Source organism: Mauremys mutica, chromosome 12 (genome assembly GCF_020497125.1).
Source record: "Mauremys mutica isolate MM-2020 ecotype Southern chromosome 12, ASM2049712v1, whole genome shotgun sequence".
In the NCBI taxonomy this organism is placed as follows: Eukaryota; Metazoa; Chordata; order Testudines; family Geoemydidae; genus Mauremys; species Mauremys mutica.
The window spans coordinates 79,173,166-79,191,862 of NC_059083.1; the positions used below are offsets into that span (position 1 = coordinate 79,173,166).

General features: G+C 46.7%; 1 protein-coding gene across 2 annotated transcripts in view; it reads right to left on the reverse strand.

Moving 5' to 3' along the window:
* Window positions 1-18,697, reverse strand: part of SLC39A11 (solute carrier family 39 member 11) — a 245,794-nt gene that overhangs the window by 50,344 nt on the left and 176,753 nt on the right. For both annotated transcript variants that reach the window (XM_044984502.1, XM_044984501.1), the window contains exon 7: window positions 11,445-11,514. In XM_044984502.1, coding sequence (XP_044840437.1) covers window positions 11,445-11,514 — 70 coding nt within the window. The remainder of the gene's footprint in view (window positions 1-11,444; window positions 11,515-18,697) is intronic.

Below are 18,697 nucleotides of genomic sequence, written 5' to 3' on the forward strand. Positions count from 1 at the left end.
GGGAAGGGACCTGATAACAGTCTTCAAATACGTTAAGGGCTGTTACAAAGAGGACAGTGATCAATTGTTCTCCATGCCCACTGAAGGCAGGACAAGAAGTAATGGATTTAATCTGTAGCAAGGGAGATTTAGGTTATGCATTAGGAAAAATGTTTTGATAGTTAAGTTCTGGAATAGGCTCCCAAGGGAGGTTGTGGCATCCCTATCATGGGAGGTTTTTAAGAACAGGTTAGACAAACACCTGTCAGGGATGGTTTAAGTTTACTTGGTCCTGTCGCAGCGCAGGGGGCTGGCCTGGATGATTTCTCGAGGTCCCTCCAGCCCTGCATTTCTAATGAGTCTATGATTTATTTGTACACAAAGGAAAAATTCTCTCCCACTGGGATTATACCTGTTCCTTTACCTTCACAATATTTCATCACCTCCCTTTAAGGAGAGGATCCGGGGCAATGAAAGATCAAATGCAATGACCTCCTCACCTAATAAATAAATCAAATCACTCTATAATGAAAACCAAACCTCAAAATAAGAAGCTGTCATTAAAGGGCAATCCTGGTGCTGCTGCTTTGACAGACAAGGTGTACTCGGCAATGGGTGGGAGGAGACGCAGTGATGCATTCTGAACATTGGGTGGCAGCAGACACATAAAAACAGGCAAAGTTGCTCTGCAAATCTGAGGCGAGAATGGACTTTCTTCATATTAGCAGACTGAAGAGCACTGGAAGCCGGTGGGGCAATTTCAGCACGCTTAAAATTAAGCTGGCCCTTCGGACCTTTTACGGAACTAGACTACGTCCTCAAGAGAGCCTGGTGGAAACACCAGAAGTGAAGAGAACACGTTGCAAAGCTTCAGGGGGTTAAAAAGAGGACCAAACTTTGGAATTGTTTTCCTTTTCGCCAAGACTTCCGGGCACTTCAGTCTCTCCAAAACGTACAAAGCCTATCATTGGCTCGGTCTCCTCATCTGCATTTAGTCTTGTGTGTTTGAGCCTTTTACCTAACTGGCCAGAATCACTCACTTTTCCCTAGCCGCTTGGAGGCCAAAGTCTTTTTAAAACTTCAGCCCTAGTCCTGCATTTAGATCCACTAGTGTGGGTTCATGGGGCAGACAGAACTATGAATCATCGTACCATGGAAGTGATCCAACTGCCTCTGGGTGCTGAGGGGAAGCCAAGTGAGCAACTAGCACCGGCTAGAGGAAAGAGAAACTTTCTGGCCAAGGACGCGAGGGCAATACCCCTATACTTAGGGAAAACGCCACGGGAACTCAACTGTTACTGGAACAAAGGGGACCTTGGTGTGCAAGGTCTTGGCCAAAGAGCCACACATGCTAGTCACTGCATGGAACTCACTGCACTGACTGAAAAGGATGAAGAGCTGAAGTGACTCGCCTGGGATCTGAACCCAGGTTCCAGGGAGTTGTAATGGTGTGTCACCCACCTCTCACGAGCACCCTTTCTGCTTGGCTGTGCCTGGGGTCTTCAAACAGCCCCAGCCCTGGCATTGGGCTGTACTCCCAGGGCTTCCTTGCTGGAGGCAATGGTTTTGCCCTCTTGGTGTGTTCTGGGCCCAGCTCTCCAGTTCATTTCCCTTTTATTGCTGTACGACTGCAGGTCACCTCCCTAGTGGCCTACTGGAGGGTGGGGGGGAAGGGATACCAGGGCCCACCCACTACTCCAGATCCCAGCCCAGGAACCCTCAGAATAGCAGCCACAGGCCACCATGTCCCTTTAGCATAATTGCCTTCAGCTCCCTGAGACGCTTCCCCACAGTCCCAGCACTTCTCCCTTACCTCGGGGCGCTTATATGTTCGGGACCAGGAGCCAGCCAGGAGCTCTTCCTCACACTAATATTTTCCACTGTTAAAAAGCAGCTGTGCATGAAAGAGACAATTCTGCAGCAGGCTGTGAAGGTTTCATTCTGGGAAACTGCTACTCAGATGAACAGAAGGCGAGAGAGGGAAGAGCCCCAACATGCATGCTCCCCTCTCTGCTTCCCTCGACAATGGCATTTTTAAGATCTTTGTGGCATGTCACTTACTGACATGACCTGGAACAAGACACCGAGACTGCCTGGCTAACTAACGGGTTGCCAAACTCCCTGTTTACCCAGAGACCATGACTGCGTGCAGGACAGTCTCTTAACCAGTGTGCAACATGTCTGACAGCACTCGGGAGTAAATAAAGCCGATTGGGTTTTCCCCTCCACAATACTTCCACTTCAAGAGGCTCTTTCCTCTAGATCTCAAAGTGCTTTACAAACACAAAGCAAGTCTCACAGCCCCACTGCGAAACAGATTGAGACTGTCAAGCTCATTTTACACCGTGAGCCTCTGGCAGAACGGGAAATAGACCCCAGGAATCCTGACTGACTGACCTAGGCTTTAAACACAACCGACTTTGCAAAAAGCTATTTGTACCCCTGGACTGAGCCCAGGCAGTAAGTGATTAAACGTTAGCCGGTCTTGCAGAGACCAAACACACACCAGGAGCGATGGTGAACATCTGTTCTACATCTCCACTGCTTTCCACAAGGGGGCACCTCAATCATTTTGACATCGGGAAGCCATCATGTTGGGGACAGCAGTGCATTCATTTACCTAATGCCTTGTGTGGGCTCGCCTCTCCTGCAGGAGCAAGACAATGGATACGTGACAACGCCAGGGTTTTCATTCCATTTATCAGCAGGAGGAATCAATGTAGAGGAAGGGAATATACCAGCCGAAGACAACACGGTAAGTCATGTGTGATCCCACAGATGGGCACGAATTATTCAACCTGAAGGGAAGCAGGTGCACGAGCTCTCTTCTGTTGCAACCGGCAGCGGTTACGTTTGAAGCACAATCCCTGCTCTCTAGTCTTTGGTCCCCCTCTTGTGACGGGCTCACACACTGCTCTGGGATCCGAAAGTGCAGCGCGCACACAGAGCAAGTGTGTGTTTGGTTTTCCAGGAGAAAACGCAACTGAGAATAACTCAGCGCCACTGAAAGCTGCTGGATCAAGACGCTAGGTCTTGTCCAGGTGAACAGTTAGCGCGCAGCAAGCTGGGGTGTGAATCCGCAGCGTACTCGGGTCCCTGGGACCCCTGCTACTGTGCACTGCAAGTTCCCTAGTGCACTTCGATCTACTCCACTCTAAAACAGGAACTTTTACTGGGCTGCAGCAGAGTCCACACTGACAGCCAGCGCATGGCACACTAGCGCTCTTTGGATTCACACACTAGCTTGCCACGCACCAACTGTTCATTTAGACAAGCCCTTGGGGGATGAAGAGGAAAGCTGGCCTTGTGGTTAAGGCACAGTTCTGGGAAACAGGAGATTTGGGCTCAAGTCCCAGCTCTAGCACATACTTCCTGTGTGACCTTGGCCTAGTCACTTAGGGCTGGGTTTTCAGACATGCTGCGTGACCACTGACCACACCTGGAGTGGAGGCTGTTGAGATCCAACCCTTAATCTCTCTGTGCCTCAGTCCCCCAGTCTTTAAAAGGCAAATACCTCCCTGCTGGGAAGATAAATACCTTAGTGCAGAGCTCAAACACTGCCTGGATGGAAGCCACAGAACTGTACACATAGATACAACCTCCCAGCCACAACCCGGGCAAGTATAATTCAAGCCAACTTGGGAGATCAACAAGCTGGGAGAGATGGTTCTCCATAGACTATTCATCCCTCAGCCTCTCCCCGAGACGGTCAGCAATTAATACCACATATGGTGGTGGCTTTTGTCATGTGGATGCTTATTGTCTAGAAATAAGGAGGGGTGGGGAGAGCCGCCACCTCCTCCCACCGCCAACACACTTCACTTGCTAAAAACCTGGAGCCAATGTCCAGCTGGCATCCTGGAGAGGATGGCAGCCATACCTCACTGCCATGGCCATCCCTTTGAACGACCCAGGATTTCCATTTTGGCTGGTAAAAGATTAACTCGTCATGGACCTTCGGGGAGAGGGTAGATCTTTATTATCTTGGTTGCTAATTAAATTGAGCATTCTAAGAACTGAACCTTGACAGTGAGTGGGAGAACAGAATGGAGACTTAGAAACAGGTGATCTTGACCTTTTGAGACGGCAAAGCAAGGCCTAAAAATATCCTCTCGGCTTGTGCTGTTTTTCTTCCCATCACTACCCTCAACAGCTCATTTTTCCCCCCACCGCTATGAAAGGCCACATGGAGCCTGGGGAGGAATCTGAGAATTATTCTCCCCATCTGGAGCTCTCGTGTGTAATGCTCGTAATATAGCTATTGGCAGCACTTTCCTTAAGTTACATGACTCAATTTCACTCTCTCCCTCGACCCATTCCTGAGCTGAAGAATGTTTAATTTTTGATAAAGTATTTCAGTCCTCTGGGAACAGTTCAATGAGGTTCTTCATGGCCGCATGAGAAAAAGAAAATGATCCTGTGATAGAGATTTGGCCAGATCTATCCAAGGGATTTTTTTTTTAAAGGGGGGGAGGTCAGTATTTTAATTTTCCCTTTCCCTAATTTAAATGAATAAACACCATTTCTGCAGACACACCAGTTTATACTAAGAACTTGACAGATCTCACAAGCTAAGCAGGGCTGGATTAATTTTTGGATGGGAGTTTGCCAAGCAAAGCCTAAAAGCTGCAGCATTAATGATACAATAGGTGGCACTCTTTCCTATGAGTCAGTACTGACTGAAAACCAGAGCCTGGTGTTCGAGGGTATGACATTGCTTCTGTTCTTTGGGGTTTATTAAATTTCCTTTTTCAGGGTTTCTTTTCAGCAATGTTTGAGTTGTATGTAGATGTCCAAAAAAAAAAATCAAGGTTTTTCAGGGCTCTTTGTATACTGTAATGAGTAATCGCTTCGTAATGTTTCCTCATACGCTTTAACCGATTAGTGTTTAAAACAGCACAATGTTAAAGCGCACTAGGGAACGTTCAGTGTGCTCCAGCAGCATCCACACCAGGGATTCTCAACCAGGGTAACATGTACCCCTGGGGGTACATCAACTCATCTAGATATTGGCCTGGGTTTACAACAGGCTACAGAAAAAGCACTAGCCACATCAGGACACACTAAAATTCCATACAGACAATGACTTGTTTATACTGCTCTGTATACTATACACTGAAAAGTCAGTACAATGTTTGTATTCCAATGGATTTACTTTATAATTCTATGGTAAAAAGGAGAAAGTCAGCAATTTTTCAATAACAATGAGGCTGTGACACTTTTGTATTTTTATGTCTGATTTTGTAAGCAAGTCGTTTTGAAGTGAGGTGAAACTTGGGGGTCCGCAAGACAAATCAGACTCCTGAAAGGGGGACAGTCGTCTGGAAAGGTTGAGAACCACTGGTCTACATGGAACAATTAATGCACAACACATTTGTGCGCTTTAAAAACAACACGCCCATAGACCACATTACTGCTCTGTGTAGACAAGCCCTTAGATACATGTAACTATTTCTGGTGTTTTTACAGTTTTTATTGGATAAACACTTATTCCCCTTCCCCCACCCTTTTTTGGATCGGGGGTATTTTATCAGGGTTTATAACTTAAAACCTCAAATCAGAAGCCTAATGGACATGCCACGTGACCCAGGTCCTCAATCTATGATCCAAGATCCCAAGGAGGCATTTATGCCAGTGCAGGGAAAGCGAAACTCATTCTCCTAGTCAAGTTCCAAATCTGTCACTCCAACATCATTCTCTGTTGGACAAAGTATGTGTCACTTCCTAATACATGGACTTGTGCAGTCCTGAGCTATTGAACGGTTGCTGCCTTTCACTTCGGAGGGGATAGCACTTCAGTACCACGTCATAGAGAACTTTCCTGTGCACATAGCTTACAGAGAGTTTTTGCACTGCACAGCCACTCCACAAAAGGCAAGATTATCATTCAGCACAAAGGCAGTTAAACATTATGTTCTAGTATCAGAGGGGTAGCCATGTTAGTCTGGATCTGTAAAAGCAGCAAAGAATCCTGTGGCACCTTATAGACTAACAGACGTTTTGCAGCATGAGCTTTCGTGGGTGAATACCCACTTCTTCAGATGCAAGATGCAAGATGTTCTAGTAGAAGTTATCAAACCAAATACCCACAGATTTATTAAAAACTCCATTAGCACCACATTGGTCTGTTATGCCCCAGTATGCTGATTGCTCTGAAGTGCAAGTAGGTCCATTTGAGCTAAAAGGAACCCCTCCGTCTATCTTCATCCCACCAGAAGGATGTCTCATCTTTATCTATCTCCAGTCATGACAATTCCACTTCCACACCTGGCCAGCTGTTCCACCGCCTTGACTGTTATTAGACTTTATATAGATGGAAGCAGTTCAAGAAGATTGTTTCTTGCCTAGCTGCATTTATTAGCTAACCCAACATTTGCTTTGCCTCTCTACAGTCCGCAGTGGCTGGAGAGAGGGCAGCATTGTTCCTCTCCCCAAAATTCGGCAACGACTTAAAACTCTTGGACCCTTCAACACATACTAGATCAAGCCAGGTCTTGTGCTATCGGCAGATGACATTGTTAAACAGACTGATGGTGATTAAGTTATTTTCCCTTCTCTTTTGCAGCCTGTTAAATTTGCATTGATATTCTTCATGGCCCAGATTCCAGCTTTCATCTAACATGATTAATGCTGCTTTAAATACAGAGAAAGAACCAGCTGCTTCTGGCTTCTTCCCTTTTACTGAGCAGTCTCTGAAGAAAAAAGCCCCTTTGTTAGCACATCTCAGGAGTCTCTATAGACTTTATGAGGAGTCTTTTATTTCTAAAGGTTAGAGAGAGAAGGTTTCTATAAACCAGCATATTGCATTTTTTCTCCCGTACGGATCCAAATTTCCTATATGCCCAGAGTTGCACATTCAGACCAATACTGTTCTATTATCTGTAACTCTCAGTCCGCTGAGAAACATTTGGAGATGATTCTGATCCTGGCTCCAGGGTGGTTCTGTATATAACACACACGTCCTCTCCCGGAGGTTCTCTTGCATTTAAGGTTTTGATTCCGCCTGATGTGGACTCTGCCTCTTTCGAGAATCCGAGGACATGCAGTTCGTATCGAGCCGAAAGAGGAACTTGGGCTGTTCTGAAATCCACATCCGGCTCTAGGCCTGGGACTCCCTCTAAAAATATGGGAGTAATAAGGCTGCTGTGAAGCAACATCTCTTTGCTCTATGATAGAGAAAAGCCTTGAGGCTAATTTCGCAGGCTGAATGTGCTGCATATCCCCAGCCACTCCAAGTAACGGGTGGGTCTATTAAATGAATGGCAGGGGGCACTGCTTAGCGGTCATTAGTCTCTGCTATAAAATTCAAATACAAAGCCAGAAGGGTTTGATGACGATTTATTTTAGGCCTTGCGGGAGGTCTGGATTTGAGTCATTTCTCTGTCTTTTGCTTCCCAGGCATACAGGGGCTAGGCGGACTTCTGGGGTAGTGCTGCGTACGATCGTGGAGGGCATCGGGAACTGACAGGGGCTGGGAGTACTGTGGGCACACTGGATATGTCTTCACTGCAGAGTTAACTCGAGTTATTGACACTCGAGTTAGCCTAGCGCCGGCAAGGGCAGACACGCAGACAGCAACACGCGAGCTGCTTTGTCCACATTGATGCTACCTGTGTGCCACTTAGACTTCTGGGGGCATCTCCCACGGTTCTTAGCACTGCAGTGAAAGCTGAGCTGCTCTAGGATTCTTGCCCAGTGATGTGTGGGAGCTCTTGCCTGTCCTTTCTGGACACCCGGAGGGAATTGTGGGAAGGCATTGCACCACCACTCAGCTGGAACTAGCCTGAGCCCACACTGCAGCAGGGTTGTGTGGGCAGCTGATGAGTTGTGCTCATTCGAGCTGTAGTTTATACTCCCTGACGGACCAGCCAATCTGAGTTAAAAGCATGGCCACACTCAAGTGAAGGGTGTGAACGGGACTTCAGCTACAACTCAAGTTAACTCGACAGTGAAGTCATATCTGAAGACCAGCTGAGTGTGTCCAGAACCTAGGATAGGTGCAACAGAGTGACTCAGCCCACAGCAGAAACTGATCCCTCTGGCTAACAGCACATCAGCTGAAGAGAGGGACTTTGCATAGTCAGACGGTTTAACGGGAGGAGAGGAGAATGGGTTGGGACAAGAGAGAATATGACATCCCCACAGATTTACAGCTATCAGCAGGCCATTAGCAATAGAATCATAATATATCAGGGTTGGAAGAGACCTCAGGAGATCAACTAGTCCAGGACCAATCCCTAGACAGATTTTTGCCCCAGCTCCCTAAATGGCCCCGTCAAGGATTGAACTCACAACCCTGGGTTTAGCAGGCCAATGCTCAAACCACGGAGCTAGTATACAAGCAAAGTCTGCCTAAGCCCTTTGGCAGATGAGCATCCCAATCCCTGATGAACAATGTGACCAAAGCACAAAGCCGCCACTTGTTCCACAATCCAACCAAATTAGCAGCCGCGGCTCAATTCTGAACAGGAATAATGGGATTTTGCATAAAAGGACTCGGATATATTGGCACAGATCTGGGGAAGTCCAAAAACCGGCAAGCGTTACTGCAAGTGAAGATGGAGATCTATTGGGAGAGCTGTGTGGAAGCCCAGGAGTGGACTACAAAGGAGACTGTAGATGAGGATCGAGGAGCATCATTACTGCTCCCAATCGAAGAGAAGTTTGCTATAGCAGGTTATATAATTTTTCTCAATCTCCTAAAGCAGGATGCCTGGCAGATGAACATTCATGAAAGCAGGAGTGATAGCACTGAACTCCTTCAGGAGGTAGGAGAGATGGAAGACTCTCTCATCCAAATTCATTATTTAGGTTAGTGAGATTACTGTGTGCCTTTTAACTCTCCTGGGGAGAAAAGAACCTGCACAGAAACATACGTCTCTCCAACTCAATTAGATGGTGGCTCTGTGCGAAACGGACTGCAAAGCTGGAAAGGAACAGCAGTCACAACCAAAGGCTCAGCTCAAACTGCAGGGCTGTTTTTCTTTTTAAAGCAAGAAACGACCCGCAGAAGCGAGTCTCAGAGCCAGGTCAATTGACTCAGGCTCGTGCTACAGCACTAAAAACAGCTGCATAATCGTTCCCACTGGGGCTGCAGCTTGGGCTCTGAAAACCAGGGAGGGGGTTGGGTCTCCGAGCCCAAGGGGAATGTCTACACAACTATTGGTAGCACCGCAGTGTGAGCTCCAGGAGGTCGAGGTGGCAGACGTGGGCTCTGAGACTCGTGGGTTTTTTTATTTTGTTTTTTGGCAGTGCAGACATATCCTTAAAGGGAAAGATACGTCCTCTCTCATTACTTGCTTGCTGAAAGCTGGAAATGTCTCCACTGGCTGTTGCGAGTGGTTTGTGTTACTCTGACCCGGCTTTGCAATCTCCTTTAAGTTAATATAGCCGGGCCTGAGGAGAAGGACTAGGCCAGCATTTACACGCCAGTTTTATTCCCCAGCTCATGTATCTGCCTACTGGTCTATACCTTATCTACACATTTTAGACTTTCTTCTTCCCTTTACAGGTTTCCCCATGGGCGCTGCTCCCCCAGTAAGAGCCTGAGTGCTGATAGCATGCTAGGGTTTTCTACTTTGCCACGCAGACCTGCCCTGAGCTGGCAGCAGTGGTGGTCATCTTCCGGATGACAAGCATGAGCGAGGCCTTAGCAGTGAGCAGCCCGAAGGGTAGAATTCTCATGTGGAAACAGATTTGTCATCACGCCGCAGCACGGCCTGCTCCTCCTCAGCAGGCTGGCAATACTGACGGAAGCAAGCCGAGAGGCTCCTCCTAGACAGGCTGCTTAACGTTTTGCACATTTCTGAAGCAGAAAAGACTACAGAGGGACTCCCCCATCCAGGTCCCCAGTGCAACAGAGCGACGCCCACACAAGTGAGCTGCTCGCTAAGACTGCCCTTCCGTCTATTTGGTTAATTAATCTGAAGTTGCCAGCTCCTCCACCCCCGCCTGGCAGGGCCTCAGGAGCAGAAAGCAGGACGCTGATGCATTCATTTCTGACTAAACCTTGGAGAAAGGCACCCAGAGTAGGAAGAGCCGTCAGAATTTCAGCCATGTCAAATCCAACTCCGCCACACTGGAGACGCGCTGATGAGGGCTTGGAGGAAATTAGAGGCAGCTAAATGATATTATTAAACGAAGGGAAGAGGGGAAAAAGCTGGCACCGCCTGGAAGATCGACGCTTCTCCCCCACCGAGATGCACACAGCTTTCCTATTCATCTCTGACATTAATCATTAACACGCCCAAGGAAAGCAGCGGCTGCTGGGGGCGAGGAGCACTGCACTACGAAACGGTTCAATGGCTGAACATCTCTACGGCAAACATCAGCGTCGCTCAGGTGCTCGTTTATTGGGCATTAGAGCATCACTTTAGCAACTCCTAGTCTTCAGGTGTGCGCACTGGAGAGACGTATGCTCTTGAAAACCCTTCCCTGATTCAGTTTTTCTGTGCTCAAACACCCACTCCAAAAATATGCCACGTGTTTAAAATGACCTGACTATGGCTATTGGAAAGCCTGGGCTTGTGTCCTGGCTAGAATTACTATGACAGAGCAGCATCTCCAAGCAAACCTGGAGTTCTACTTCCTACCAGCTCAGGAAGGCATGGTGCAGCACATAAGAACAGTCACACTGGGTCAGACCAAAGGTCCATCTAGCCCAGTATCCTAAGCCAGGTGCCCCAGAGGCAATGACCAGAACAGGTCATCATATAGAATCATAGAATATCAGGGTTGGAAGGGACCTCAGGTGGTCATCTAGTCCAACCCCCAGACAGATTTTTTGCCCCATATCCCTAAATGGCCCCCTCAAGGATTGAACTCACAACCCTGGGTTTAGTAGGCTAATGCTCAAACCACTGAGCTAGTGAGCCATCCTCTGTCACCCATTCCCAGCTTCTGGCAAACAGAGGCTAAGGACACTCTCCCTGCCCATCCTGGCTGATAGCCATTGATGGACCTATCCTCCATAACGGATGACATCTGCTCTGCAAGAATCTCTCTGAGGGCCCAATCCTGCAAGCTGCAGAGTATTCTGAGCCCACATGCCTACATTGCTATTTGACAGCCCTGTAGCCAAGCCGCATGAGCCAGAGTCAGCTGACACGGGCCAGTCGCTGGAATTAAATTGCAGTGTAGAGATGCCTCTAAACAGGCAAATACTATTGACTCACTGTCCTTTTATCAACTCCTCAGCTCTGCCTGCCTGCTGGAGCAGTAGTGGAAAGCACTTTCAGAGAGTGGGCATCGCTGACAAAAACTTTTCAACTGCAGCCAATAGAAAAGTCCAAGAGCAGTAAGAATTTCTTCTGTTTTCCAGACCAATTTAAACTAACCCATACTCCTATCTCCAACCACGCTGCAAACCTTCACACACCATTCTGAGATCAAGAACAATATTTCTGAGAGGCAAGAGTGTGCATAAAGCTTCCAATGTCAGGATGAGAAACACCCATGTAGCTTACCTGGCACTTTCAAAAGTTGCAGATGCTGACTTCCCAATAGCCCCAAATCCAACTCCAACAGCTAGACCCTCTGAAAGAGAGAGAAAGAAACAAAAGTTAAAAACTCAGATCAGTCAAGGAGCTAGATTACCTAGTCTAGCAGAGGCTTGGTCTATCACAACAGTCACTTCTGGCCTATAATCTATGAATGTGCTGAAATCAAGATCAGGGATGTGGGCTGATCTTCCAATTTAGCTCCCATCATTCTTCGAATGGCTGTTAAACCCATGTCATTTATTTTCCTTTTTACAATTGAGATGAGGTGCTCAGATACTGTGGCGCTGTGCACCACAGAAATGCCAAATCAATCAGTCAGGCTCTCGGTGGAGAATTAAGAGGCTTTGCCACCAGCACATTCCCTCCTCCTCGTGAATACAGTCAGACAAATGCCATACATGCTCTCACACAGGGCCCGTCCAGTATTCTACAGTCCAAAATGTTACAGATTACAACAGCTACAAGAGCACTGGGCAGTTTCTGTAGAGCCATGTTGTATTTTTCACATGCTCTCTCTCTCACACACACGGAACAAAGCCCCATGGCACATCCTGGGCAAAAAGATGCTACCGTTGCTGAGCACATTTCTTTATGAGTTACCGATGGCTCATAGAGACTTGTTTCCTTAAGTGGTGGGACAGAAATCTGCGGTAAGCTAACTTCATTTACCTTGCTCCATCCTAACATGTTGCGTCTACAATACAGCAACAGAGAGATGAGAGACATATTCACGGTGTGGTTGATTGGTAGCTTACTGAAACACACCAATTCTCAACTCTCTGCAAGGAGCTCCTCCAGCAGGTGCATTTTCTTTCCTACAGGAGTCACAAAGCTGTCTAATTACAGTGGCCACACAGTCTAATAGGAGAGAATGGTGGTTAGATCTTCAGGCAGGTGCAGGAGGCCTGCAATTTGACATCATTATGTACCTTTGGTTCCAGCCCCAGAAGTGATGCTTGCTGCACCTCCTGGATAATTAGCCTATTCTTCTCAGTTCACTTCTTGCCTTTTCGATTTTCTTCACAAACTCTCCCCAACCGCTCCCTCCCCAGCAATTCTTTTTCTTCTTTCAAAACAAAAATTATTCTCTACAGTTTCAGAGCAATGTTTCTTTACAGTTCACTTTTTTTTTTTTTTTAAGTCTGCCATTGCTTCTCTCCAAGCGAGCGAGAGCAAAAATAAAAATAAAATTGGACTTGCTTGTATAATTTGACGCTGGAGTAAAAGAGGGTTTTTCACAACCTGACAGAGATAAAATGGCTGACTTCTACTGGGCAGGCATCTTGACGCAACATTCAAGATGGCGGAACTTTGATTAAGCTCCCAATAGTCTGGACACTTCTCTGAAACTTAACTGAACTTTGAGTGTCAGCAAACTACAGCTCAAAGTCTCAGAGGAGCAGGGTCTTTTCATGACGATGGTGGTCTTTCACCTTCCTAGTCAGCTGGAAAAACATAACTGCTCGTTTCATAGATTTGGGCGTTTCCGTTTCACCCTCTCCCCACTCCAAGCTGAAAATGCAGAAGTTGAAACAGAGGTCGTGGGACCTCTAAAACTTTGGGTTGAATTTTGGGCAAAGATATAGGAAAAGGCCAGAGAACCCCAAAGCAGCCAGCTCATCCTAACTGTAAGGCTACAGAGTTATAAATCTTTAAGTGTCCACTGACGAATAATACTGTTGTATGGTAATTCCACTGAGTGGAACGGAGTTACTGCAACCTGAGATCCAACACTAATGTGATGGGCACATTACAATGCCAAAGCCAGATAGACAGTACCCATGTGCAGAATGCCAATAGAGCCTCCACAAGGTGTTTAAGAATATCCCCCCTGGAATATATGCAGACAACATGAGATGTGAACAGAGAGCTGATAGAATGCTGCTACTTCCAAATAGTTTGCACCTGCAGATGATAAAGAGCTTAGCAGCTACATCCCTGTTTCACATTCACACAGCAGGGTGGGTGGTTCAGCAAAACCGTTTGGGGTTTTCCACTTTAAAAACAATGAATGGCTCGGAGCTGGGTCCTTGAATGAAGCCATTGAGGTGGTTTGGATGGCTGCGACCCTGGTGCTACCTTTCTGAGCTGTGACGGGGAACAGAAGTGAATCTCCCAGAGGGCAGAACTCAAGTACCCGAAGCACCGACGTGATTAAATTCTGGAAAGAGCCTAGACGCCGGGTAAGAAAAACGCAGTAATTACCACGCTCTGAAGTGGGAGTCAAAAGGAGTGAAAGAAACTTGCTGGTGAAATTCATGAAAGAGAAGCACAAATTGCACATACACAGAAACACAAATAATGGGGAGTTAAGATCAACAGATGGCGCGTGGGGAACTGCTTGCTGGGTGGAGAAGCCGCAGAGTGAGGATGGAAGCTGTACTGTGGACCAGGTGCTCTACCAAAGTGTAAAATTAGGAAGGTAATGAACAGAAATTGGCAGTGGCCACAGGCTCATTCCACTCACAACTGAGAGAAGAGAGAATCTGAAAGTCTCTCAATTAATCACTGTCCAGATTCATAACTACCCTCCGTCCCCCAATAAACACAGTGTCAGAGACCTGAATAGTTCCACCCCACATTCTTCCTAATTCCTGCCTGTCCATCCTGGATGCAAATAGAATGGATATAATGGCGTGCACGTGCACCCAAATACATGTGGCGTGCACATACACAGAGCCGAGAATTTATTTGCAATATTGAAAAAGCGACCACATAACAAAACATCACCACTTTTCTTCAGCCTCTTCCGTAGCTGATGTCAAAGCACCTTAAGCATATTCATTTATGCAACCCCCATGTGAAGCAGTTAAATACGATCATCCCCACTTTACAGACGAGCAAACAGGCACAAAGGAAGGTTCCGTGAAAAAAAATAACGTGCTATCAACCTCACCGTGTTCAGAGTTCAATGCAAAATCAGCCTTTTTCCTTCTCTAAAATGTTTCACAAAACCAAGCTACTTCTTCTACAGGCTGGGAAGGAAGGGAGAGAAAAAGACGGCTGTTTCTATTTTCACTGTTGAGGAGGTGCTCAGATACGACGGTCTTGGAGGCCAAACAAACACAGGACTTAGATATGAGGGCAGAAGGATACAGGGAAGCATAGAAACATCATTACAATTTAAGACCCAAGCAAATAAGCAATCCCAGTTTTCTGGTTTTGGGGACGCCCCTTCCTCACCAGGTTTCAGAGCTCAGGCTCCAAATGCCTAGACTGATATTTTTAGCCCCATACTGTAAGCCCAAATCAACTGACCCGGGCTCCGAGACTCTCTGTTTCTAACCTTTTGCTGTGTAGCCATACCCTGAGAATACTGAAGCAGGTTAGGGGGCAACTTCTCCTATGCAATCACATGAAAATGTTGTCTGGTGTATTAGTCTTCTAGATTACAGAGAAGTTGATTCTACTGCCTTAGACAGCTCACATGAGGCGTGTTCACAGGCCACTGCAACACAAATCTATTAGAAGCGCTACAGAACATATGAGCCTTTGAGAGACAAGGTGGGGGAGGTAGTATCTTTTATTGGATCCACTTCTGCTGGTGAAAGTGACAAGATCTCTGTAGTTTGAAAGCTTCTCTTTCACCAACAGAAGTGGGTCCAATAAAAGGTATTACCTCCCCCAACTTGTGTCTCTCACATCCTGGGATTAACACAGCTACAAAAACTTTGTAAACAACACATGAACCTTTCAAAAATTACAACGAGAAGCAGTTAAATACACAAAAATGCAATAATCAGGGTTTAGGAGCACAGCCTTGCTAAGCGTTGGAAAGGATTTGGAGCTCTTATGAATTGGATCAAGGCCCAGCTACTTTAAAGTCAGCGTCTGTGCCTAAGACTACCTGCAATGTTGCCTTCCTCCCTGTGGCAGAAGCATAAGAGAGCCAGGGATAAAGAATTCACCAACAAGGGGACCCACATGGAAAAGTAAATTTCCAAAGGCGATTAGATACATCGAAAGTCAGCGGCCATTGGGAAATACTGCAAAACCTTGTCATCTGAATACACTTTCCCACCTATAACTAGAATGACATTCACAACATCAACTACTACATATCCCTACCTTCCCTTTCAAAAAACCTCTACTCTGAGCAGAATGTCCTATAACCTGGTAAAAATTACTGGCACTGGATTACCGGCAAGGGCGACTGGGTGATGGAGCCCAAAACTCCATGAGGTCCACTAGGGACTTTGTTATTGCCAATCTATTGTACGTGGCAGTCATTCAGGTGCTTCAGTGACACTGGCAGAACTAAACCCTAAATTAAAATAACTAGGGTTTCACTTAATCCCAGTCCCACAGGAGCAGTACAGATCCAGTTTAAACAAACCCAAACTGGAGGTGAATTTAATGCTGGTAGAAAAACAGTGACCACATCAGCTTCGCTGGAACGGCTCCATCAATACTCCTCCCCATGAGGAATAGACTGGAGGGTCAAGAGGTTACTTCAGTCTCTAGGGCTCATTCAGAATTTGGACTCTCTCTCCTGCATTTGTGATACAGTCAGCTGTCCACGGGGACTTTTTCACACTCGGCAATGAACATTCAGCATCATCTGTATTGGAAAGTTGGGAACCTCGGCGATCACAAATGCAGGAGAGAAGGACAGGCATTCTAAATGCATGGTATCTATCACAGCAACTAGCTGAGAATGTTTCCTCTGCCAAATACATTTTTCAGAGCACCAGCGAGAGAGCGTGGTGGGTGTGTGGGTGGGTGTGTGTGTGTGTGTTTTCAGTCTAAATCTCAGATTTTCCTCTGCCACCGGAGAATTCTCCTAGGTAGCTGGAAAATCTGGACATCCCATAGGAACAAAAAAAATACTCCGAGTGTGTCATTCAGAGCTAAATACCATCCCAGTCTAACTGAGCACTCCATATCTATAAGTCATTCCTTGGTAGCTGGAGTCTCTTTGTATTTTTAACGTGGACTGTTTTCGGATGCACGCTCTTTGCCTGCGACGGTGCAGCGTTGGCTCATGTTTCCCGTCAGATGTCATACATTACATGGTTTGCATTTTTCTGAAGTACCTGGAGCAAAGGTGCATGATCACTCCTACACAAAATACCAGTCTGATGCAGAGGTGCTTACTGCTCACAACTCCGCTGACATCAGTGGGTGCTTTACCTAGGCCAGCGAAGGGAGCACAATGCACTGCCTCAAAACACACGGGTTTCAAAGCTCCCCAGGCATAAAACGACCAGGCCTTCAAAATCCTTGACAATGTTTGGCTGCTGGTGTGCTGAGAACATCACCTGTCATGCTGACCAGCATTGTCTCCTCATTTCTTGTACCCTCTCCTGTCTGTATCTACCTAGTGTGTTTTGTGGAAGCTCTGTGAAGCAGGTACTGTCTTTTTTGTTCTGTATTTGCACAGCACCTAGCACAATGGGATCCTGGCCCATGACGGAGGTTCCCAGATGCTCTAATGATACAAATAATAAAAAACACCATAAACATGGCTTAGTTGTGATATTTGCTTGCACCACGCTGTTTCCGTGTGTTTATCAGCTAGAGCGAAAATCCTGAAAAACTCAGTTTAAGAACCTGTGTTTGTGAACAATTTTCCTCCCGCAATTCAAACCAAGGCAACTGGAGGATTCTGGCACGTTCTTGTAACACAATTACTCGACCGTAGGCTGTCTTTCTCATGCTTGGCAGAGCTCTGGAAAGGTTCTGGCAAATGGGAACTAAGTGATTGATTCTTTCATTAGCCAGATGAACCAAGCAGGGAAAAAGAGAGGCAATAAGCAAAGTGGAACATTTCCTAAGAGCGCAGGATAAAAGCTACTGCAAGTTAATTTGTGCTTCTTTGACGCTGGATTCCTGCATTCTCCAAATGGTTGACATGCTGGGTGGAAACCGCGAGTCAACAGCCCTCCAGGGGAGGATATGGTCCTGCCTGAGAGATGGCTCCCTGTAAGGTGAAATGGGTATTGTAACATCTCCCCCACCCAAAAGCCTACGCTACCTTGACAGGGTCAGAACTACCCCAACCTCCACCAGTCTCTCTTTTCCTGCAGGTGAACTGCAGCCGGGCTCAATGGGAATTATTCCCCTCAACCCGCACTCAGGAAAGAAGCTTTCCTTTTCTGGTTCCTCTTGCACGTCTATTGACTGGTTTTAGCAACTGGATGCTCCTCTCTCTGCAACAGCCACGTTCTGAGCTACGGGACAACACAGCAACCCCCACAGCACCTGTTCCCCCTTGTGGCGACATGAGGTTACTTCTCACACAGGAAGTGGTGCCATTTACATGAGGCTGGCTCCCTTTTCAGCCAGAGAGAGAATCCTGTAGCTTCCCAACACGATTCAGTATTCATAGAATGAGACCACTTCCCTTGAAAAGGCTTTTAGACATATAGGGTTGTATAACTTGACTTCTAGCTGTTAAGTTCCGTGATTAATCTACTTGCTGGAGTGTTACACTAAGGATCTCTGGACCCCAGGACAGCTCAGACACCAAGATGCATTGCTCTTTACCGTAACAGTTTATCGCTATATATTATGCCTTTCATTCCCCAATGCTGGTCTCTACCGTGAGGAGCTGAAAGCCTACAATACTGAGTGGTGAAATTCCATGTGCATTTGCAGGTAGCTATTTCCCCAGAACACCTCCCACTTTACAGTGCTGAATAAAACTCCTAACAGCAAAGGGTCTACTCAAATAGAACAGGTTCCCAAGGGAAGGGGAGCAAACACTATCACTTGGGTGGCTTACGAGCAGACAGGACAAAGCTGTAGTAGACCCATCCTGCAGGAGAAATTCCCCCCCCCCCCCCCGATTTTTAGAATTCTATGAGTTTGGTGCAGTTGGTAGCCTGCACCCCAGGACTGGAAGAGCAGGAGATGCTGCCATTGAAGCTACATACATGTGCACTGGCAGAGGGGCAGCTTGCACTGGGTCAGCCTACTTGTTGTGCCGCTAAACAGAAAGGACTTCAGGCTCCATGCTGTCAATTTGGCACCTTTCACCAGAGCTACAGGAGAAAAATGAAGCAAAAGACAACCATCTCAGCTGTTGCCAAGAGAGTGCTTATTTAGCCTAAGCAATGGGATTTTGCCTCTCTCTTGGGCTTGCATGGTTTTACACGTCAGGATGTCTTCTCCTTATAATGCATTAACCCGGGATCATGGACCAATCCTGCACTAAAACAACAGGATCACCACCAAGCCTTTTGGGATTGCTATGTTTTTGCAGAGAGAGGCTT